Below are 25,533 nucleotides of genomic sequence, written 5' to 3'. Positions count from 1 at the left end.
TTAATATTACCCTGTTGCTGTCGAGTTGATTCCGACTCATAGCGACTCCATAAAACAGAGTAGAACTGCCCCATAGAGTTTCCAAAGAGTGCCTGGTGGATTCGAACTCATGACCTTTTGGTTAGCAGCCATAGCACTTAAACACTAAGTCACCAGGGTTTCCATGTCAATATTATACATTTAATATTGTATAATAAATGTTCCATTATTCTATGTGATCTTCATAATTATCATTACCATTGCTGCATATTCCACTAAAGTTGAGATATCAGAATTTACTTCCGTTTCTACTGTGTGTGAGTAATTTGGGTTGTTTCACGTATTTGTTTTTCCTTTAAACTGAGAGAAAGCTCTAGATGTCTTCATCTAGCGTTTCATAATTCACAGAACAGGTTCCCATATTTGAGATAACTTAAAGAAGGGTCAGGGTGATTGTTACGGCTCTTGATGAATATCAGCAGTGTGATTCCAGGAAGGCTACAGAGGATCACGTTTTGTTTCACAACGATTTTATCGGCATTAGGGTTTATCACAATTGTTTATATTGCTGGCCTTGCTTTGATTCCTACTCTGGATTAGCATTTATCCTTCTGTTCTTTCCTTAGTTATATTTTTTATCGAGCAAAATACACGTATAGGCTGTGTTCATTTACCTATGAGGAATTTATTTTCTTATAAATAACACTTTTAAAACACCCTTTAATTTTAGCTGTGGAGGTTTGGGTTGATTGTTTGCTTTTTGAGTAATGTTTTAGGAAAACTGTACCAAACCAAAATATCAACAACAAAATGAAACAACTTATATATTATCTAAGCTCTATAACTAGACAATTCAAAATTAATTAAAAAGAAAGAAGTTGAGTGCTGCATGAATAACCCCTGTTATGATAACTTTAAATTTTGGCCTGATAACTGATTATATAATTTAAAACATTACTAGCAATCTATTATTTGCTCTTACAGACAAAATTTCTGTAGCTCACTTCATTTTCCTTTATCACCTCACATAGCTATAATTTCAAAATGAGCAAAATCAACCTTAAAATTAAATCAATTCAAGGAAAACTAATCTCTACTTCTTTTTAAACATTTTTTTCTGATTATAAAAATACTGTTTGCTTGTTTTACAAAAGTCAAAAATGAAAAAAATCTAAAGATAAATAAATTTCAACCTTGATCCCATCATCCAGAAATAACTCCCGTTAACATTAAAGTGTGTACTCTTTCGGTCCTTTTTCTGTGTGTGTCGGCCTGTATAAAAATATTAATAAAATTTTGATTATACTATTCTGCATCATATTGTTTTATCACCTGATATTTGCTAGTGAGCATTTTCTCATTTCATTAGATACTTTCGAAGTAATTGTATAACCAAATAACATAATCTAAGTGGGCTAATTAGGCTCTACCTTGGAATCAGTTTGAGCTCCTAAAGGAAGTCTTCTCATTCCTGAGTGGAAGGATGAGTCCAATTTTTCTGCCCTTGGTTCCAAGATCAAGTTCGTGGAACTCCCCCCCGCCCCCAACCCCTCACCAGGAGCAGCCAACAACACAAAGATGCCTGTTCTGGAGAACTAGAGCCCACCGTGTGGTCACTCTCTGTCACGCACCCCACCAGCTCCATCCACTTCTTAAAAGTCCATGCTCATTGTGTTCCAAGGTGCTACTTATTTCTAGGTGATGTTTTCCTCTTCTTTCTGCAGCTGTTTTTAATTGCAAGCTTCAGGCACTAAATCTCAAAGAAACCCTGGCAGAGACAAAGGTGTAAAGAAGGAGGGGAGAAAGCACTCATCAGAATTGTCTTGGACACTGTATTTATGGAAAATGAGCTTACCCACACAGAACAGCACATTTATGCGCATGTTATGACAGAAAGAGCACAGGATGTGAGGCCAGATAAACTGTGGTTCGAGTCTGCACCCTGCCTCTTCATTGCCAGTGGGGTGACCCTAAAGAAGTCACCTAACTAAACTTTAATCTCCTCTGTATAACACTAAATGCTGCACTAAGTTATAAGGGTTAAATGACTACGTAAAATTGCTTTGTGAACTGCAGTAACTATCCTAAGTTCTTTCACAAAACGTGAACATAATTCAAACAAGTTCTCTGCCACCTTACATTTATATCTTTTTTAAGAGTGCTGATCTCTCCGAGGGACATTTATGGATGGAATGATATGAAGTCTAGGATTTGCTTCTAGATAACCCTGGTGGAAGGAAAGTGTGCAGGGTTATAGATAAACAAGAGTGGTGAGTTGAAAATGGTGAAAGCTAAAAACACTGAGTTTCATTACACTACCCTCTCTGGTTTTGTAAATGTTTAAACTTTCCTATAATAAAAGGCTAAAAAATTCCATGAAATCACTTTTGTTGGGGATGTCCATCTGTCTTAGTTACCTACTGCTGCCATAACAGAAAACACAAGTGGCTGCCTTTAAAGAACAGAAATTTATTTTCTCACAACTCTGGAGGCTTAAAAGTCCAAATCAGGTTCTCAGCTATGTCCATTCCTTCTGTGGGCCCCTCTCTTAAGTTCCTGGTGACCACTGGCAATTCTTGGCGTTCCTTTGCATGTAGACAGGTCCTCATATGGCATCTGTCTTCCCCTTGTGTGTGTCTCTTCTGCTTTTTCTATAAGACATCATTCAGAAATAATTAGATTTAGGACCCACTCTACACTGGTGTGACCTTATAAACATAACACAAGAAAAACCCTGTTTCCAAACAGGGTTATATTTACAGGTACAGGGATTGAGACCTCTACATTTCTTTTGGGGGGACACAATTCAATACATACTTTTAGTGGAGGGAGAGAAGGAACGTCCAGGGCGTCTTTCTTACACACCCATTATTTACTAATTATACTTTCACAAGTATATCAACAACAAAATGAACCAGCTTATGTGTGATCTAAACTCTGTGAAGCGACAAGACAATTCAGAATGAACTGAAAAGTGCTGAGTAGTTAGGGTAATGCTAGCAGTTGAAACAAATTCTCAAATTTCAGTGGCTCAACGCAAGGAAAGCTTATTTTTCATTCAAGTGAACATCCAATGCAGGTGTTTCTGGTTGGTCAGCAGCCTTCCAGGGACCCCGGCTCCTTCCATATCATGACTCAGTCCTTGTCCTATGGCCTTCAAGGTCCTCGGCATTTAGCCAGTAGATGTGAAAATTGAAAGGGGGGAGATGAAACACACTTATCTCTTAACCACCTACACATCATTCCACTCACATTTCATGGCAAAATATTAGTTTTAAAGCACATATAAGTGTAAGGAAATGAGGCACTAGTGGTTTAGTGGTAGAACTCTTGCCTTCCATGTGGAAGACCCAGGATCGATTCCCAGCCAATGGACCTAAGGCACAGCCACCACCATCTCAGTGGAGGCTTGCAGGTTGCTATGATGTTAAACAGGTTTCAGCAGACCTTCCAGACTAAGATGGTCTACTTCCAAAAATCAGCCAGTGAAAACTCTAGGAGTCACAACAAATCCCATCTACAGCCCATCACGGGGATGGTGCAAACCCGGGCAGCATTTCCTTCCATGGTGCCTGGGGTTTCCATGAGTTGGCAGCTAACAATAGTGGGAGGAAAGCTGGGAAACGTAGCCTCGGTTTTGTGAGCAGCTAGCCAGGTTGCCACATATATTAATATAATTAATAGAAGGTAACATATGCAATAATAGATACCAAGATTGAGCATTAGTTATAGTTTGGGGTTAAAAATGAATGGTATAGTTATTTCTGTGTATTTCCCAGCGTACTTTGTCTGTTTACAGCGGTCTCTTTCAGAGGAAGACTACATTTGTTTTGTTCATTTGTTTGTTGATTATTCATCCATTCAAAAAAGTATTTGTCAAAGCACATACCATGAGCCAGTAACCTATAGCCAGGGACGGATTAACTAGCAAGAAAGGTACGCACAGGCTTAACCATGTTTACTTACTAATCTATAGTGTGCAATTTCACCTGGATTTCACATCTTTGATGTGGTGAAAAACAAGTAAAATTGCACACTACAGATTAATAAGTAAGCACAGGTAAACCCGTGCATACCTTGCTTATTGGGTAATCCTTCCTTGCCTGTACCCATGAAAGTGACTCGTTGGCAGCCTGGGGGCTCTCCCTTTGCTCTGGAGAGGATGTCAGGCCCCTTGCTTCCTCTCTCAGAGGTGCTACGAGCTTCGAGAGGAGAGCTGCGATGCCCAAATGCCTGCGTTCCATAAATTCTGATACACAGTACAGGTTCCGCAGTCGAGCTGCTGGCTCCAGTCTGGTCTTGCCTCTGATTAGCTGTGTGGGCTTGGGCAAGTCATCTAGCCTCTCTGAGCCTCTGCTTCCTTATCTGTAGTGCCTGTGAAGCTCTTTGCACAGCCCCAGCACACTGTGAGCGCCCCACACAAGTTAGCTCTGTTGCCATTGCCACCACATCTTCTGCTACCCACCCCACACTAGATCTACAACAACCCTCACTTGAATGTGCAGGTCTTGGAATTGGGCAAAGATTTGTTATTCAAATAAATAAATTTTCCTGAATCCACTAGCTGTGAAATCTGCCAGTGAGGATGTGCGAAGCGTGATTATTTTGATGATGGAAAATTGGAAAGAGAATATTCTAAATCATGGCTTGCCAGCCCTTTTCATAGACAAATATAATATTAATAGATATCATTTATTAAATGCCCGCTTTTGAGAGAAAATGCTGAAGTGAGTTTTTTAGATATTTGATTTCATTTAATTCCCACAGTGTCTTCATGAAATGGGTATCATTAGCTCCTATTTTATAGAGTGAATAGCAATTACAACCAAAATGAAGATTACAGGGTTTATGATTTGTCCAAAGTCACGCTGATAAAATTCAGGATTCAAGCCCAGGTCTGTCCAGCTTCCGGTCTGTACTCTGCCCACTGGACCTTTAAACGGGCTCTTTCTTCGCTGTGGCAGGAAAGAATCACAATATTCTTGTATTACTTAATCATTTTCAAAATTCTATGCTCTCGTTTGATCCTCATATCACCCTACGAAATAAGCAGAGTGGGAATTACTGCCCACATTTGACAGGGAGGAAAAACAGAGACTCAGTGAGACCACTCAGGTATCGCATGAGGGGGTCAGGACTGGAACCTCATAACAGTAATAGCTAGCATTTACTGAACCCTAACTCCATGCGTAGCACTGTGATAAGGACGGTATACACATTTCTTATTAGTGCTCTTAAACACCAGATCATGGGTGCCTATATTATTCCCATTTTAAAATTCAGAAACTGGCACTTAAATATGAAAGGTTTATACCCAACCATGAGATCCCCTGGGTGGTGCAAACAGTTAAGCATTCAACTACTAACCAAAAGATTGCCTTTTCAAACTCGCCCAAATGTGCCTCAGAAGACAGGCCTGACGATCTGCTTCCGAAAAGTCACAGCCTTGAAAATTCTACGGAGCACAGTTATACTCTGCAACACATGGGGTTGCCACGAGTTGGAATCAACTCAACAGCAACTGAACTGTTTTTGGTTTTGTTTTTATACCCAACCAACCAGCATAGAACAAAGATGACAACATTGAAATATTTTTCAAACCTGAAGAAACTGGCAGTTTTTGTCTCCCATGAACCTTGTTTGAAAACAACAATGACAAAAAAAACAAAAAAACTCATTATTTCAATAACTATATCCTGAACATCTACTGTGTGACATGCAGCCATGGCCAAAGAGACAATGCCCCGCTCTCATGAAACTAAATCTTAGTAGAAGACAGGTGATAAACAAGGAAATAAATTAGTAAAGAAAGTATTTTATAATATGAATAGTGCCATAAAAAAAAAAAGAAAATAGAGGGCATTAAACATGACAAAGGGGGAGAGAAGGATGGGAAGTGCCTAGCCTAGATAAGGTGATGATATTTCACCAGGCCACCCAAACACCTCAGGGAAAGGTATTCCGGCCAAAGGAAGAGATAAGTGTATATTGGCATTGAGATGTGAAAAAGCTTGACATGTTTGAAGCGTAGTAAGAAGGCTAGAGTAACAAATACTCTACAATTCACAACAGAATAACACTAAAGAGATGAGAACAAGAAGAGTAAGAAGCAAAGGAAAGTATGGGCAATTGTCATTTAGGAACAACAATGATGTAAACACCTTAAATTATAAATATTAACAAATCATATCCAATAGTATATCAAAGAATACAATTATCCAAGGAGAGGTTATCCAAGCAGCAAAGGACAATTCAACATTAAAGAAATTAGTACTGTAATACAACACATTTAGAAATTAAATAATATTAATTATCTCGATAAATACAAAAAAGCGTTCAATAAAATTCAACATTCAGAATTAATTTTTTTAAATCTCAGTAAGTTAAGAATAGTTCCTTGGCATATAAAAGGATATCTATCAGAAACCTTCAGTAGTTAAATACTTAATGGTGAGATCTTAGAAGCCTATAAATCTTTCCCTAAATAATTTTAAGCCTGTTGGAGTCAATGCTTAAGACCCCAAAATGAAATTTAAAATTGCAATGCATTACTAATAATCAAAACAACTTACAAGCATAATATTTTGCAATTATCAAATACTTCAAATCTATCATTCAATTGATCTTTACAATAACCCTAGCAGTTATACAAAACAAGGATTATCATCCCATTCCAAAAGTAAGGAAACAGACCCAGAAAGTGTATTAGGCTGCCCAAAGTCCCATAGCTAGCAAGAGGCAAAGACCAAACACGGGTTTTTGACTCTAAAATACATGCTCTTTCTACATCAATCCAGCTCATTCAAAATAGCCAGTAGTACCCCACTTACACCCCACCTGTACCAGACTCTAATCTGGTAACTTCGACGTTCAGGAACACTGTCCCTAACCCAGAAATGGGCAAACCTCAGACAAGCTCTCTCGAAGTCTCTGCTGTGGGCTCAGCCCCTTTATCCTGAGGTTTTTGCCTCTTGTCCAGTAAGTAGTAATCAGAACCACTGGGCTTTTCTGCCCCTGAAAGATTAGAAATAGAGAATTTGAGTGGGTGGTAGTGGAGGTAGGAAGGACCTTTGAGAAATGAGCTGTGCTATTCCCATTGTTTTTACTCAAACGTGAATCCTTTTTCTACGATGCAAATTTTGGTGCCAATCTGCTCTGAACAAAAGAATCTTAGTGTGAACAAATAAAATTCGAACTGGGAAGCCTGGCTTTCCTAGTTGAGCTTTTGAGCATCTGCCTCTACCCACCACTCTCCACATTGGGCCTCTCCCAAAGGTAGTCGTAATCTTTGAGGAAGACTTCTAGGGTTGCTTATCAGTTACCAAAGTTAAAGAGAGCCTAGGGTATCATATGTCAAGGTTCCAGGACACAAAGATCCTTATAATGTTTCAGAGATTGAACCAACAGACCACGTCGTGGTGGTGGTGGTGGTGGTGGTGATGCTGGTGGTGGTGCTGGTGGTGGTGGTGGTGGTGGTGGTGGTGGTGGTGGTGGTGGTGGTGGTGCTGGTGGTGCTGGTGGTGCTGGTGGTGGTGGTGCTGGTGGTGGTGTGCCGTCGAGTGGGTTCCAACCCTACAGGACAGAGTAGAAGAGCCTCGGAGGGTTTTCTAGGCTGTAATCTTGATGGGAGCAGATTGCCAGGTCTTTTCTCCCATCGAGCGGCTGGTGGGTTCAAACTTATGGTTACCAGCCAGCTCTTAACAATTGCACCGCCAGGTCTCATCAACAGGCCATTAAAAAAGAAAAAAACTCGTTGCTGTCCAGTCGATTCCAACTCATAGCGACCCTATAGGACAGAGTAAAACTGCCCCATAGGATTTCCAAGGCTGTAAATCCCTTACGGAAGCAGACTGCCACATCTTTCTCCCACAGAGTAGCTGGTGGGTTCAACTGCCGACCTTTCTGTTAGCAGCCAAGTACTTTAACCACTACACCACCAGGGCTCCTTCAACAGACAGTAAGGGCCCCCCGAAATTCAAAGTACTTAAACGTTCTGTAAAAGGGAGAAGTCTCAACAGTTTTTATCAAAGACCTGACCTCCTGAATGAAATTTTCCATTGGCTTTGTTGTCTGTAATATAATATTAGTGACTCTCTTTTAAATACATATTTATTATAATATATATATTTATTAAGCAAACAATTGTTTAACAAAAGTGCACTTTTTCCATATTCTCTTCTATTCAGCCATATACTAAAAAAAAATAAATTAAATAAAGGAATCATATTTTTATTCTGCCACCCCACATCAAATGTCATAAGCATTTTGCATGTTGATGTGTAGATTTTCTAAAATCATTTTAATAGCTTGGGAATTAAGCTCAAGTCCAAAAACTGTAGCTGTCAAACTGCTTCGTTTAGCTCTGATACATGTGTAGATTCTAGTCTTCCTGAAAACTCTGTCATCATTACACTAAAAGTCCCGCAAAATATGAAGGCCTGTGAAATATGGGGCAGAGCGGGGGGCAGTGAGGAATGAGGAGAGCTCTCGCTGTGTGTGTTTGTTTGTGTGTGTCCTCTATCACTTTGCTCCTTGGAGCGTGATCTCTACCAGCAGCATGGGCATCCCCTTGGAAACGTGTGAGAAATGCCAAATCCCGGGCCCCACCCTACTCTTACCAATCAGAATCTGCATTTTAACAAGACCTCCAGGTGATTTGTAGGCCCAGCACATTGAAATTGAGCACTGATCTAAAATACTAATGGGGCCCTGATTGGTGCAGTGGTTTAGGGATTGGTTGCTAACCAAAAGGTTGGCAGTTCAAATCCATCAGCTGCTCCTTGGACACCCTATGGGGCAGTTCTACTCTGTCCTATGGTTGCTGTGAGTCGGAATCAACTCAACAGCAATAGGTTTGGTTTAACGGGTTTCAAGTACTAAAGGAGATAATAGCAAGAAAAACCAAAGCCGTTGTTGTGGAGTCGATTCCAACTCATAGCGATCCTACAGGACAGAGCAGAGCTGCCCCATAGGGTTTCCAAGGAGCGACTGGTGGATTCAAACTGCTGACCTTCAGGTTAGCAGCCAAGCTCTAGTGACCCTATAGGACAGAGTAGGAATGCTCCATAGGGTTTCCGAGGAGCAGCTGGTGGATTTGAACAGCCAACCTTTTGGTTAACAGTCCAGCTCTTAACCACTGCACCACCAGGACTCCAACAGAGATAAAGAACGTTATTTAATATGATTTCTGATTATAAAAGTAATCAAAATTCATTGTAGAAAATTTGGAAAGCATCTCCTCACTCCATTCCCATTCATGAGAGAGGAGGAAGACACTTAGATGAGAACATTATCAGGCTCTAGCATGTGGTGATTACAAAGCTTCTCCCAGCTTCGTGTAATTAAGAGAGCAGCCATATTTAGTCCAATAAGACTGGCCGGGGGTTGCGGGGCGGGTAGCAGAGTAGAAAGGAAGATGAGAAGAGTTACTAATAGGACTTTAGGAGCCTGGGTGGTGCAAGCAGTTTGAGATTGGCTCCTAACCTAAAGGTTGGTGGTTGAACCCATTCAGCAGCTCTGTGGAAGAAAGACCTGGAATCTCTTCCATAAAGCTTACAGCCAAGGAAACCCTAAGGAATAGTTCTACTCGGTAACACATAGGGTAGCCATGAGTAAATGGCAGCCAACAGCAATACTTTTCTGAATAACAGGGTGGGCAGGAGCAGTTTTGTAAACTACAGGACAGGTAGGAAAATGTTTCTCTTCTTCTCCATGACTTTCACCTGTACCGACTCTGAGACCTGGAAGAGAAGCATTCAACAGGAGTCTTCTGGGTGCTATCCAGACCAGATAACTCAGACTGGAATGCAGTCCTGCTGAGGAGAAGCAGCAAGCAGCTCTGGAGGGGAGAACAAGCTCCCCTGGTTGGAGTTCCCCAAGATGGCAGAGATTTGAAGGAGGAAGTTAAAGGATAGTGGTGCTCTTAGAGGGACGAGAACTAGGAATAGCAGGGAACGGGGTCGGCCTAACTTCCCTTGGAGATTAGAAAAAGCTGGTAGTGTGCAGGCAGTTTAAATTGTTCCATTTTCTGGGGAAGCCTGTAAGAAAAGTGAGTCTATCTCACGCTCAGGTCTCTCCCATCCCCCTCAGTTCTCCAAGGCTAAGCAGTAGCCCAATTAACCTGAGCTCAAATTCTATACACAATGGTCATGGTACTTTATTCAATTAATGTTAATAATGTTAAAATTTTCTCAGAGGGTTAAAAATTTTTTGAAAACATCATTTTCTAAGATGGTATCATTTCCCATCATATGGTGAATCATATTTCATTTAAATATTTCCCCTTTTTTGGACTGTTTGATTAGTTCTATTTTTCACAATTACACATGAAACACCAATAAACATCTTTATTCATGCAGCTTTGCTCATATACACAATTATTATTTTATTTAAGCTTTTTTTAATCGAAGTGTACCAGGTAGATAGAGAAGTATACAAAATGAAAGTGTACTGTTTCATGAGTTTTCACAAATGAACACCCTACAGGACCACCACCCACATCTAGAATCAGAATACTATCAAAATCCAGCCTCTCTCATCTGCCCTTCTGGTTGCCACACCTCCCCCCAGGATAACACTATCCTAACTTTTAACACAGTAGATTGGATTTTATACAAAACTTTTTACATAAAGAAGAATTTGTACAATTTTGTATGTGGCTTCTTATGCTTGGCCTTATCTTTGTGAGACTTGGCCATGTTTTTACTGATAACAGTTCATTCATTTGCATTGCTGTATGAATATATACCATTTTTCTTTTGTATTTTGTTCAGCATTTCCAGTGGTTCTTAACAGGAGCATGAGGTTGCTACAAGCTACTCCTTCGTAACCAAAAGTAGAAGTCCACTTATTGCTTTTTGAGAAATATTTAGAAGTAGAATTCTTGGGTAAAAAGAAACAACAAACTTTTTTCAGGCCATTGGTGCGTACTGCTAATTGTTTCCTATAAAATCTGTGTCAATTTACACACAAGAAAAAAATAATGTGAAATTCTCCTGAGGGGCAGCTGTCAGGAGTCATCCTAATTATAATAAAAATTAAATAGTCCTAATAATAGTTATAGTATAAACCTTATAATTGTCTAATATGTAAACTATAAATATTGAAATGTTGGTATCACATTTTTTAAAGTCCCTTGTGCTCATTTATTAATTCTCACAAAACTCTGAGCGCTAAGTTTTATTACTGTTCCACTTTTAAGATGAGGGAACCATGGCTCAGAAAAACCAAAGTGACCTGGCTAAGCCACGTGGCTAATGAACAGCAGAGTGTAGCCTTGAACTCAGACTCTCTGCCTCCACAGACAATCTTCCTGACCCATGCCAGGCTATCCCTAGCCTAAAGTGTTGAAGGAGGAGTACATCTCAGACATTGCAAGACAAAACCGGGTGCTAGGGACAGGGGCATGCACCCTTTGGTATACACTGTGCATCTTTCAAAGCCCAGTTCAAATGCCACCCTCTCCCTAAGTAACCCTTCCCCCCACCAATCCACCTAAGTGGAAGTAATACTCCCTTTCAGGCTCTTGCCAGCAGGATCCGTGAATATCAGTGCTGAGATCATTTAGTCCAGAGATTGCAAACGGGGGACACACAATGCCACTCTCCTCTCCCATGGTAATGGCAGACATAACTAATCAATCACCATCTAGCCACTGTCTAGCTTTCTAAGTCCACCCCTACTTCCCCTCCCACACTGGCCTCCTCTCTGTTTCTTGAACATGCCAAGTGCCATCCTGCCTTGCAGCCAGCCCATTTGCTGGTCTGGGGTTATCTGCGGCCAGATCTTATGGCAGATCTTCCCGTCATTCAACTCTCAGCTCTAATGTCACCTCCTCAGAGATCTCTTTGCTGACCCCCCAATCTAGAGTGGCATCCTCTTCCCTAATTTACCTTCTGTCATATCATCATTTTTAAAATCTGTTTATTCATTTGTTTTTCTTATTATTGTTGTTTCTTCCCACTGCTTCTTGAGAACAGAGGCCTCTTTTAATTTGTTCTCCTCTCCCCACTCCCTAGTGCATACGAGGTACCCAGTTCGTAGTTGCTGAAGGAGTCAGTTAATCAAGATACATTTTTCTGCTGAGCCCAGGTATGGCATTAAAATCTTTCCCATCACAAAGCAGGACAGCAGTGGGATGCAGACCTCAAATTCTCAAAGAAGACCAGACTTAATGGTCTGACTGAAACTAGAGGGACCCTGGACGTCATGGTCCCCAGACCCTCTGTTAGCTCATTCCCAAAGCCAACACTTCAGACAGGGATTGGACTGGACTGTAAGACAGAAAATGATACTGGTGAGGAGTGAGCTTCTGGGCTCAAGTAGACACATGAGACTACGTGGGCAGCTCCTGTCTGGAGGGGAGATGAGAAGGCAGAGGGGCACAGGAGCTGGCTGAATGGACTTGGGGAATACAGGGTGGAGAGAAGCAGTGTGCTGTCTCATTAGAGCAACTAGGAGTATATAGCAAGGTATATATAAATTTTTGTATGAGAGACTGACTCGATCTGTAAACTTTCACTTAAAGCACAATTAAAAAAAAATCTTTCCCATCACAGCAGTATAGCCATTCGATATCAACAATCAGAATTAACACATGGGATAAACCTTTCTGCCACGCCTAACCTCTTTAAGGGGACAGTGGTGGTTCAGTGGTAGAATTCTCACCTCCCATGCAGGAGACTAAGGCTCGAGTCCAGGCCAATGCACGTCATGCACAGCCGCCACTTGTCTGTCATTGGAGGCTCATACGTTGCCATCACGCTGAACAGGTTTCAGCAGAGCTTTCAGACTAAGACACACTAGGAAGAAGGTCCTGGCAAGCTACTTACAAAAATCAGCCAATGAAAACTCTGTGGCTCACAGCTGTCCAATCAGCAATTGATCAGGGGAGTGGTGCAGGACCAGGCAGTGGTTCATTCTGTCGTGCAAGGGGTCACCGTAAGTCACAGGTTGACTGAGCAACAGCTAACAACAACTTCCTCAACCCCCATTGTATAGATGGGGAAATTGAGGCCCAGAACAAGAAACACGCCTCACCCAAAGCTACAGAATGAGTCAAAGAGGCAGAGCTGGAACGGGTACCAGCTCCTCCCCCGCCACCTTCCTGCCCAGCCCTCCCCACCACAGGCGGATGCCAGAAAGAGCTGTCTGTCGTAAACTGTCAGCCACGAGGCAGAAGAGCAGGGCCATTGTGCTTCAGGAGCTTGCCTATGAATTACGTACATAATTACCAGCTGCCTTTTTTCCCCATTCTGTGGGGAAAAGTCTGATCACATATAAAATTCTCCCTATGTTTCCGTGGATACAAAGTGATCCTAATTTCAAACTCCCTTGCAAATGGCAAATGAGTGAACTTAATTTTAATAAAAACAAGGAAAATCATACGTGTGAGCTTAATAAAATCTAATTTGGGCAATTTGGAGCTCATAAAATAAAGCCTTTATGTAAAAACTAGCAATTAGCTTTATGAAACAATACAGTGAACCCTTGGCATTCAGGAGGGGTGGGAGCCAGAGGGCTCCAGGGATAAGGAAATGTGCCAATTATGTGAGAAAGCTAAAGAGGCAGGGAGCATGGTTCTCAATGTTAGAGGATTTGAGTTCAAATCCCCAAGCTTCTTAGCTTGATGACCTTGGGCAAGTCACTTTCTCTCTCTACACCCCAGCATCTTAATTTTTTTCATGAGGTTAATGAAACCTATTTTACCTAGTAGGATAGTTAGTTGTATGGAAGAATAAATAGGATAGGCAAAAGCTTTGTAAAAAGGTCCAACAACTAGTTCATCTCACCTGTCTAACAGCCTTCCTAGCAAGGATGGGGAAGGAAGATCATGGGTTGTATAATGCCAGTCAAGGAATATAGGGTGAAGTTCAGACAGAGGGCAAGGGTGGAGGGCAGGCATGTAGTCTTCCCCATTCAAGAATCAGGGACCTAAGACATGCTTCCAGAGGCAAGTCCCTAAGGTGGTTTGCAAGAACCAGCAGCAAGTCTACACACCAGACTGAGCTTAGATGAGGACCTGGGTCTCCTGATAAGCCATTGCTGTCGTCCTTCACATCTGTGCCACTGACAGATCCCCTACACATACAGATCTCTGCAGCAGGCCATAGTAGTCCTATTTCACAGACGAGAAAAATGAGCCTCTAAGAGATGCATCTACCACCCATCCATCAGTTTGCCATACTGTGATGACTCGCATGTTGCTATGATGCTGGAAGCTATGCTGCCAGTATTTCAAATACTAGCAGGGTCACCCATGATGGACAGGTTTCAGTAGAACTTCCAGACTAAGAAGGCTAGGAAGAAAGGCCTGGCAATCTGCTTCCAAAAATTAGCCATTGAAAACTCTAAGGATCACAACAGAATACTGTCCAATATGGTCCTGGAAGTTGAGCCCCCTAGGTTGAAAGGCACTCAAAATATACAATGGCACAACGATGGACTTAAGCATACCAAGGATCATGAAGATGGCATAGGACCTGGCAACATTTTCATTCTGTTGTACATGGGATAGCCATGAGTTGGAGACAACTCAATGGCTACTGACAACAACAAGTACAAGGAGGTGCTGCGACTTAACTGAGGTCACATAACTATGTGCCCCAGTCAAGACTCAAGCCAGGTTTCCTGATACCACACTCAGATTGCTCCCATCACCACCCACAGCTACAAAGGCAACTCACTCTCAAGCTCAGGACCTGGTATCCGTTGTGTCCCTTCCTCCCCCAAGGGCATTTGCAGCTTATATCAGAGCTCCTGGGCCCACATCCCCAAAGAGCATGGTCTTCTTTTCAGAGGCTCCCAGCCAGCAGGGGCTTCTCCCAGTCCCTCTCCCAAGCAACTCACACTCCAAGCAGAAAGCAATTTTTCCTAATGCCTTCCCAGAAGCAAAGTGGGTAATTAATTGCTCTGAATAACACATTAAATGTACTAATAATTGGGTAGTCACAGCAAAATGATTACTTTGAAGAAATATTACCGATTCCCTGTTGTACTTAACATTTCTCCTTATTTATCATTACCGTTTTAATCAATAATAGTCACAATACTAATAAATCCATCTTAGTTTTAATTGTGTTCAATTGGATGTACCAGTACTTGAGTATTCTGAGCATACTTCATTATTTATATTAATTTAAGATCACTTAAAGGCAAATTACTTAGGTTGTACTTTCAAGTCGGTAGGTAATTATGACAAAGTTTCTCCAGACTCAGCATTTTCAAGGAGTGAGAGGTATCAGGCATCTATCCTTTTCTGTTAAGCACAAGGGTCAGCGATGGAGAAGATGAAGGAAGCCCCCATTGAATTAGCATATCCTGGCCTTTTAAAAGAGGCTTGGGTCCCTGAAAGTATGATGAATAGCTCAGTGACTTTGCCTGTACTGTCGCCATCTAATCATTAACGCAGCACTCATCCATTCATTCACCAACGCCGTGGGGCAGACACCACACTAGGCACCAGCAGACAGGGAGAGAAAAGAGTGAGAAAACCTAGAAAATGTCAAGAGGCCCTTAAGGGGGCTCTGATAAAGGGGGACATCCATCGAAAGGCAGAGGAGACAAGTAACATGTATTTGAAGGAATCAGGGAGTACTTCCATAGGCAGAAGCATTTTTCTAGGTCTTGAAAGTTAGGTAAGATTCCGCAGAGAAAAGGGGAGCGGATTCCAGCACTGCCAGAGAGCCAAGTAGGAGGATCCTAGCAGATCTCCAGAGGTAATGGTGGTGGTGATGGCAGAGAAGGCCCAGAAGGACTCACCGTGGCAAGGGCAGATTTGACCCTCAGATGTGGCTTTAATTGGGTGATTGGGGGTTAGTAATGTCACAAATGAAGGAGGGAGAGGGCACCCAGGAGAAGAAGGAGTTTAGGAAGCAAGAAGGTGAGTTTTCTTGGGGACACACTGAGCCGGCGGGGCCATGAAGGAGCCAGGTGGAGCTGCCTCGCAGGTAAGTGGAGAAGCTGGTTCCAGTCCAGAGGAGTGATCAGCACTGGAGACAAGGGTCCTGGAACTGTCAGGAAGGGGGTCCCAAGAGTAACAGAGAAGGGTGACAATTGAAGCCTGTGTCTCCACGGGCTTTAGTTCACAAGTATGTTCTAACGTATCCACAGCCCCCAGGGCCCCACCTAGGCAGCTGCTTCTGCCTTCTCCACCCAGGATCTGATAATCAGGACACGTCTTTTGAATCAAGTTGTATTGAATTAAAACTGCGTGACAGATGTGTCGTCACTGGCCTCATTTTGTAAGGCCATCCTGCTGCCTAAGGGGATAGGTACAGGGGCTACGTGACCCAGAGCAGTGGTCTCTGGAGCTGTGGTGAGTGAGTGTCTTCTAGACCACACTGACAGCTGGGGTGTTGAGGTCTCAGCACCTACAACAATTTGCTAGGAGGGTTGGAACTGGTGCTAATGATTTCTAGAAACCTAGAAGTTGTAGGAGAGGTATTTAATGGGAAAGAGGCTCCACCTCCTGGTAATATTCAAAACCAACATTTCTTCAGCACTTTACAGTTTATAAGCAAAAGTCAGCTTTTAAAATCTCATTTAGTTCTAGATCTGGATGGCAGTTAACCAGGTGTATACGATTTTAAAAAAAGAATCAAGCTTACAGTAAGATTCATGCACTTCATTCTATATTAGTTATACCACAGTAAAACGGTATAAATAAGCAAGTAGATAAATAAATAACACCTCATCTAATCCTTGTGTCTTGGTTATCTAGTGCTGCTATAACAGAAACACCACAAGTGGATGGCCTTAACACAAGTTTATTCTCTCACAATCTAGGAGGCTAGAAGTCCAAACTCAGGGTGCCAGCTCCAGGGGAGGATTTCTCTTTTGACCCTAGGGGAAGGTCCTTGTCATCAATCTTCCCCTGGTCTAGGAGCTTCTCAGCACAGGAACCTCAGGTCCAAAGGACATGCTCTGCTCCTAGCACCGCTTTCTTGGTGGTATGAGGTCCCCCTGTTTCTCTGTTTTATATCTCAAAAGAGATTGACTGAAAATAGTCTAATCTTATAGATTGAGTCCTGCCTCATTAACATAACTGCCTCTAATCCTCCCTCATTAGCATCACAGAAGTAGGATTTACAACACATAGGAAAATCATGACAGATGACAAAATGGTGGACAATCACACAATACTGGGAATCATGGCCTAACCAAGTTGACACACATTTTGGGGGGACACAATTCCATCCATAACACCTTGTAATCATCCTATGAAGTCAGCAGCTTCATTAATCACATGCAAAGGAACCTGGGGCTGAACAACTCTCGTCATAGCTCCAGGGTTAGTGAAATGACTGAGAAGCCAGCACTGACTGGCCCAAATTCCTCAGGTCAGACTTGGATAACGGGAATGATAACAGCACTAACAGCGCTCCAGAAGGCCGGAGAAGGGAGCGATCATGGCTCAAAAAGGCCTCATGGAGGTCTTTGGAGACAAGATCTGCTGGCTCCATCCAGCTCTCCCTCCTGCTGGGACCCAGCTTTGGCTCAGGCAGACGTTTTATCGGGGTGCATATTTTTGCTGGAAGAGCAACTCAGGATGGGAAAAGTCTCAGGAGTCTCGCATCCCCAGGGTCCTGTTGGTCTTTCAAAGTTCCCTTGGGAGTTTATACAAAACGAATAATACAAAATAAAACCAGCCTGAGGCTGCCAGCAGGTTGGATGTCATGCTTAGCGTTCATTCAAAAGACAACAGCTAAAGCACCAGAACCTACAAGGTTCTTGGATCTCTAGAAGGGAGTAGGAAGCAAGTCCTCCTCTCTGGCATAGTGTGGCAAATAGGCCCTTAAAAGAAAAAAAGGCAAGAGAGTGTGAGGCATAGAGGAATGTGTGAAGTGCTATGAGAATCCAGAGTAGAAAGTGGCCAGCTCTGCCTGGGTGAGTCCACACAAGAGGTGTGATTTCAGCTGGGCTTCTAAGTACAGATACAAGTTTGGTAGGCAGAGAAGCAGGAGGTTCTCTCCAGGTAAGAGGTCTAGCATAAGCTGATACCCAGAGGTGAAAGTGTATCAGAAGAGGTTGTGGGGAGACCAGTTGAGGGCAGGCTAGAAAGGTAGGGATGGGTTAATCAAAAAGGGCCCAGGAATCTGGTTCCTCTCCATTGACATGCAAGGACTCCATTCATAATACCTCTGTCCCTCACAAGTTAGAAGAGTATAGACATTTAGAAGAAGTGTCTCTGGTCTCAGTGGACCTTTAAAATGTTTATAATCCAGATGTGGCAGGCTTCTGTTCTTGTCTCCATGCCCACAGACTCAGCATGACTTAGAAATTCTTGAATTCAGCCCCACAAAGCACTAGCAATTTAGCTTTCTCTTGGCTAATCCAGCTTGCTTCTTCATCCCCATCACTATGAGCAGCAAACAAAGCTCCCCGCCCCTTCCAGGCCCCTCCTTTCACAACTTAAAAAGAAGCAAAGAGTTTGTATATATTATTTTCCCTGTCCCAGAAAGCATTTCTCTTTCACAGATAAATTCATGCTTGCACTACAACTGTGAATCATGCATGCGAAGAATCTTCCAGAATCACATTCTGGAAGTGAGAGACTGCTAACAGCCACACCCTGATTCTCCTGAAACAGAGCTAGCTATTCCATAGCACTATTCATGTGGTTCCTGGTGCTGCCTGTGATACTCAGGAAGTTTTCCCTCCGGTGGCTAAGAAAATCGGTCCACTCCATTTCTTTCCTAGTTTCCAGCCTCAAGATGGGATTGAATTTCTGTCAGGTATCAGCTTTCAACGTGATGAATGGGCCCTTGGTTTCTATCTTCATCTCTGGAAGGTCCAGATTCCCAACTGGGGTGGCCGATCCACCCAGGGACAAAGGCATTTGACAGACATGAGGGAGACGCTTCAAACCGCAGCTTCCTGGGGCCTCTGGGGACAGGCTTAGCTTGCATACAGGGCTCTGATAACAAGAAGCAAAAAATCAACATCTTTTAGTTCAACCTAGTTGCTCATTGAAACAATATTCTCCAACCTTTCTTACCAAAAAATACCTGCTGCCGTCGAGTCCATTTTGACTCATAGTGACCCTAGAGGACAGAGTAGACCTGCCCCATAGGGTTTCCAAGGAACACCTGGTGGACTGGAACTGCTGACCTTTGGGTTAGTAGCTCTTAACCACAAAGCCACCAGGGTTTCCAAGCTCTCTAGCCAGGGGATTTACCAAGATATTAGCAACGTTATTGGTAACACTGACTCAAAAAACCACACTCCTGGCTTTATGCTCTCCCTCCTCCTTTCCCATCCACCTCCACCCACCCAACCTTTCCCCACTTAACCAGAAGCACTCCAGGTAGATAAAGGGCCTGTGGTCCCAAGTTTAAAGCTGAAGCCACCTCTCTGCCAAGTTTACTACGAGGTCTTAGGCAAAACTCTCTGAGGAGCCTATTTTCTCATCTGCAGGACAGAGGTGAATGCGGTTTCCCCCAAGGCTGACCGCTTTGTACATGTAGTATTCACCTAATTCATTTTTATGGGTCTGCGACAGCCCCTGTTCTAGAAGCTGAGATTACAACATTGATAACCTGCCCTAACGCTCTGGAGGTCAAAGGAGAAAATGAATGCACTATAGCGAAGTGCACCGCTGGGTGCACCTTAGTTATCAATAGTAGCACAGCCATCTGTCTCTCAAAATGCTTAGGACAGGAAACCACAGAACGGCTAAGGGCAAACGCTTTGGAGTTAGAACTAGGTCATCGTCTAACTGTGTGATCAGTCGGAGATCCCCAACCTCTCTAGTCTCGATGTTTTCATCTGTAAAATAGGTATAATAACATCCCTTTTGTCAGAGGGTTGTTTGAAGGGGTAAATGGAATAATGCGCCTAAAGTAGTTTACAGAACTGGCTGACAGACTAAGCGCTCAACAAATGTTAGCTGTTACCAATATGATGAAGATGATGACGATCATTATTTTAAGCTGAAGGTCGGGCACAGCAGCCCCAAACCACTCTCCTGGCCCCTGGACGTGTGTGCGAGTCAGCGAGCTGGAGCGCTGAGCGAGGCACCTTGAGCTCCACGTGGTGACACGGGTTTCTCGTGTTTATCCCTCAGGGCTTCCGTTCAGCGTCTTCTTCCCCAGCAGCTGCTCTGTCAACAGTCCATATGCTGCCTCAGCTACCAAGCAGCTTTCAAGATGGAGCTGCCAACCCAGTAGGGGAACTTTGACGGGGAGTTCAGGGGCACACGCGCTGCCATAAATCACTCCTCCGGAGTCGGGCCTGTGGTTCCTTCCCTCCTCCTTCTGGAAGCTGGAAGCGGAAGTGGGCAGGGGAGCGGCGGGCAGCCGGGGCCTGGTTCCCCGGAGGGGTGTGCACGTGGCAAGGGGGCCAGCTGGAGGAACAGGAGGGGACAGATGCCATGGGGGCCCGGATTTGTTCCTGCAGGAAGACTGCAAGGAGCTAATTATCTCATTACCCGGGAGCGGTTCCTCCGTAGCCCTGCCTTGCTGTGTGGAGAGAGCTCCCCGGTTTGTGCTTGTCCACCAGCGAGTGGGCGGCCCGGGGAGGGAGGGGAAGGCTGCCCCGGGCCTGGATTTCTTCCAGCCCCCGCTGCAGAGTACATTCTAGTTCTGGGCCCCTAGGCCTTGGGAAGGAATATGCTTGGAAAATTCAATACGGCCCACTTGACTGGGAGAAAAGTCCACCCGGTGCCTTCCTCTCCCCAACATCACCCTCAACATGAGCAGGTGTGAACACACACACGCACACACTTTACACCCTGTCATGATCTAGTTTCCTATCCAGTCTTTTTTTCGTGTGTGTGATAAAAATATATATAACACATTTGCCAATTCAACATTTTTTGCATGTACAATTCAGAGACGTTGAATACATTAAACACGTTGTACCACCATCACCTGTATCCATGGCCAAATTTTCCATCCCAAACCATTCTTTAAACCATGAACGTACTTGGGTCCTGACTTGGCTTTTTTCTATCTTGGTTCTCAGGCTTTCCTGTGGCCTGGCCTTTGCCACGCTGGGCCCTTCCAGCTGTGCTGTTCATCTAGTCGGCCCAGGTGAAAACCCACTTCTCCCTTAGGCTTTCATTACAGATGTTTCCTGCTTTTCTACCTCCGATTTCAGACTGCCTGGTATTAAAAGGAAGGTAATTGACCTTTGTGAAGCACCGTAGCTTTTACAGGAGGTTTCCACCCACACTCTCCATCTCTGCCTCCCCGTGACAGCCCTGGGAAGTAGGCAGGATAATGGGTTACCTCCATTTCACAATGCAATCAGATGGTAGATGGGAAGAATATTCACAGCCCTGTCCAACATGCTGTCTACACTGAGCCCTTGAAACATAGGAGGCTGGACCTTCCTTATCTGGCCAGCTCTTGCAGACATCATTCTGAGGTCCTGGCAGGACCTAAGAGTCCCTGGGGGGCACAAATGTTTGAGCACTCAGGTACTAACCAAATAGCAGTTACATTCCACCCAGAGAAGCCTTGAAAGAAAGGCCTGGCTATCTGCTTCTAAAAGGTCATAGCCACTGAAAACCTTATGAAATTTTTAGAGGGATTCCTTTGAGATAACGTTAAGTGTGCCCTTGTTAGCCTTAACTGAGCGAACCTCAGTTCCCTCATCAGTATAATTAAGAGTAATCTGTCTGCCTTCTCAGTGTGGCTGTGAGAGTTGCATAAGACGAAGAATGTGAAAATGTGGTGTAGATGATAATACCCTGTATCAGTGAGAGGAATTTTTAGGATCAGTAATGATTTTCATGGGGAGCATCTTAATGGGATTGTTTGGGTTGGGGATCATACATTCCTAGCACTCCTCCAGCACTGAACATGGAACATGTATTAGGTATTAGTGGGGTAGGTTTATACCTGAGAGCATCACTGTTAAGCCGTAAAATTCTCGCCTTACAAGTGGGAAACCCAGTTTATAGTACCAGCCAATGCACGTCATGCACAGCCACCACCCGTCTCAGTGGAGCCTTGTGTCTTGGTATGATGCTGAACAGGCTTCAGTGGAGCTTCCAGACTAAGATGGAGTAGAAAGAATGCCTGGCAATCTACTTCCGAAAATCAGCCAATGAAAACCCTATGGCTCACAGCAGTCCCGTGTACAGTCGATCATGGGCATGGCACAGGATCAGGCGGTGTTTCATTCCATTGTGCATGGAGTCGCCATGAGTTGGGGCCAACACAGTAACAACAACAACAACAGGTTTATTCTCATTCAGGCTCCAAAAACAAAGGACTGTTGTCACACTGATAGAGGCTACATAATGCCCAGGAGTCAGGAAATCTGCATTTGAAGTCTACATCTGCCACTTCTTGCCTGTGACTTTGAATTAGTTACTTCCTTCCTCTAAACCTCAGTCTTTTCATCTGAAAATTGGAGATCATATACTAACTTATCTCTGGGGAGTCTGCTAGCTCTTGCCTAGTAGTTCTGATGCTGCAGAACCCAGAATCCCAGCACAGGGTGGGGTGGGGGAATGGTTCAGATGTATATCCACCCTAAGACACTCTGAGACCCTTTTCTGCTGCCCTTGCCCTGCCCATGTCAACGTCTCTCAGATGATTCTCTCCAGCCTCTCGGGGACAGTCCTTCTTCAACTTAACCTTCCAGAGCCCCTGGAGCAGCCAGAGTGTAAGTCTCAGGACAGGGCTGAAATGCCACCTTTGTCTCAGGCTGTGCAAAAGGCTTCTGTCTGCCATAAACATGACTGAGATGTCAGGGCTACAACCCTTGACTTCGTCAAAACCATTCCAAGCACCTGCAAACGGGTGCTGGCTTGTTAAGAGGAATCATTTCCATAGCTCCCCACTCTGACCGCATTAGTCATTCAAGTGCTGAAGACCAATATAAATTCCCGTCATCCTAGTTTATATGACCACTAAGATTTATTCCAACTGACAGGTCATTAAGGCATCTTCTCTTTTTTTCTCAGATTTGTGGAGAACTCATAATTCTGTTCCGTGTTATAGACTGCTAACAGCTATGTTTTTGGTCAGGGAGTCCGCAATAAATCTGAATTTAATAAACTGACAAAAGATCGCTATCCCAGAGACAGTCTGAGCCCCTATTCCTCATCTCCTTTTTTATAAAGCCTTTTGTATCAAGACATCTTCCACATAAAAGCCACATTTGCCATCAAAATATTCACCTCCCCCAAGAGATCTTTTTCTTTTCAGAAACTGATCATAGAATTACAAAGTGGTAGAGCTGGGGGGCCCCATAACAAGCCCGGGGGTGGGGCAGATCTGAACTGCAGGCTCAGCTCTGTTGTTCCCTGGTGGGGTGACCTTGGATATGTCATCAACTCTGAGCCTCAGTTTCTTCATCTATAAACCAAACCAGTTGCTGCTGAGTCCACCCCGATTTATGGCAACCCTGTGGGTGTCAGGAGCCCTGGTGGTGCAATGGTTAAGAGCTACATTTGCTAACCAAAAGGATGGCAGTTCAATTCCACCAACCGCTCCTTGGAAACCCTATGGGGCAGTTCTGCTCTGTCCTATAGGGTCGCTATGAGTCGGAGTTGACTCAAGGACAGCGGGTTTGGTTTTTTGGCTTTGATGTGTGTCAGAGTAGAGCTGTGCTCCATAGGGTTTTCAATGGCTGACTTTTCAGAAATAGATCACCAGGCCTTTCTTCCAAGGCATCACTGGGTGGACTCAAACCTCCAACCCTTCAGTTAGCAGTGGAGCATGTTAACTGTTCACACCACCCAGGGACTCCTTCTTCGTCTACAAAGTGGAAATTACCATCCTCCGCCTGTCTACTTCTCAGAGGTGCTGTAAGATTAGATTCAAATGAGGGTAGAACGGGGACCATGAAGCTCTATGCAATTGTGGAGGATTGTGACTACTGTTAGTTTTAAATTTTCAGTATGTTACAGCAGGGGACATCTTAGAGATTCTTCACTTTACAGTGGAAAAAACTGCGTTAACAGCAAATTGACAGCTCCCCCAGAGCAGCCGACTCCTTCTCTGGTGCTCTTTTGTCTAAACCACACTTCTCCCCCAGTCTCACTTGATTGCTCTTCCTGGAGGGTGTTGAAGGGAAGGGTTCTCTGAATTTTCCTAGGAAGCCTCACTCCACCACAGACTGCTTGGTCACTGGGAGGCTGTAAGAATTTTTTACCCTGTTGCTAGATATTAGACTCCCCAGATGGTGCAAATGTTTAACGCACTCGGCTGCTAACCAAAAGGTTGGCGATGGAGTCCACACAGGAATACCTCTGAAGAAAAATCAGTTATTGAAAACCCATGGTGCACAGTTCTACCCTGACGCACATGGGGTGTCCATAAGTCAGAGTCAACTCAACAGCAAACGGCTACCTGAGACTAGAGTCATCATCAACATGTCTTTCTCCATCTCACATCTAGTTGTGAGCACCTTGAGGGCAATGACCGATACTTACATGGAGATAATCACTTGGGAACGATTATCTGAGTGAATTCTAAATTAATCTATGGGGGCTGATATTCTGGCTAAACTCCAGAGAGCATCCTGGTGGCTTGCTTACTTGTTGATTGATGAGAAAACGGAGGTGTCTATCTCAGTAGTCCAGAAGCCCTTTCGCAAAGCAGCAAAACTCTCCTAGGAGATGAAGGCGCATGCTCCTTTCCTACTCGGCCTTTCAAATGCACCTCAAAACATGGATAACTCCACTCCCCAATATTGTAGAGCAGAAACAAGACTTTCAGAAGATTAGCATGCAAACAAATATATCAAGCCCTCTATAAACTTCTGTCTGGCTTTGTAAATAATAACCATATAAGGATTTTCCCAGTAAACACTGGAGGCAGAAATGTATAGACATCTCTGAAAGCCTGTTTTGACTAGCTGAGCAAAGCTTATAAAAATTATACTGTGCAATCTGTCACCTGTTTTGTAAACTTTTCACCGTTTTGTAACCTCAGCCATAAACCCAGAACAATTCTAATTTACTAGCTCTCTCCGTGCATGTTTCTGCAGTCTCCAGTCAAAACTTGGTGCAAATGGTGGAAAAAGTAACCTTATTGATTACAATTATAAATTTTTAACAAGTACAGCTGTTTAAAAAAAAAAAAAAGGTAGAATACGGCTGCCTTGAGCAATAGTGAGTGCTCCACCGCTGGAGGTATGGAATCATAGAACTGGAGGAGTATCTGCTGAATGGTCTAAAGGGGAGTTCCTGAAATTGGGTGGGCAGTTGGATTAGACAACCTCCAACATCCTTGCAATTCCGAAATTCTGGGACTTCAAGATGTCCATTCCCCTGAAAAGCTTCTGAAGGTTTAATCTGTGCCAGGGTGTGGACTGGGGAGAGAGAGATAAAATACATCCAGCTCCTTGTAACCCTTGGTGAGATCCAAGCTTAGTGAGAAGACAGGCAAGTCAACAGCTAAATCAAGTACAAAGCAAAATGATGCAAGTGTTGGACAGAGGTGACCAACTGCCAGAAATGGCAGTGATGAAGAACCACCCAAGACTGCAGAGGAAGTTCCCTGTGGCCTGCTTCATGGGATTGGAGTGCTCTGGTTAGGGAGAAGTTATCTAGATAGAATTATATTTTTTATTGAGCATTTTTTAGGTGCCAGG

General features: G+C 43.6%; 1 protein-coding gene across 1 annotated transcript in view; it reads right to left on the bottom strand.

Annotated features, from left to right (window-relative positions):
• Window positions 1–2,439: 2,439 nt before the first annotated feature.
• SEC61B (SEC61 translocon subunit beta) overlaps window positions 2,440–25,533 on the bottom strand; it is a 91,907-nt gene continuing 68,813 nt past the window's right edge. Inside the window, exon 4 of the mRNA XM_049897282.1 lies at window positions 2,440–2,630. Within this exon, the coding sequence (XP_049753239.1) occupies window positions 2,585–2,630 (46 nt within the window). The 3' untranslated portion in view covers window positions 2,440–2,584. The remainder of the gene's footprint in view (window positions 2,631–25,533) is intronic.

The sequence above is a fragment of the Elephas maximus genome, chromosome 9 (assembly GCF_024166365.1).
Source record: "Elephas maximus indicus isolate mEleMax1 chromosome 9, mEleMax1 primary haplotype, whole genome shotgun sequence".
Taxonomy (NCBI): Eukaryota; Metazoa; Chordata; class Mammalia; order Proboscidea; family Elephantidae; genus Elephas; species Elephas maximus.
This window is presented reverse-complemented; position numbering and strand designations above follow the sequence as displayed.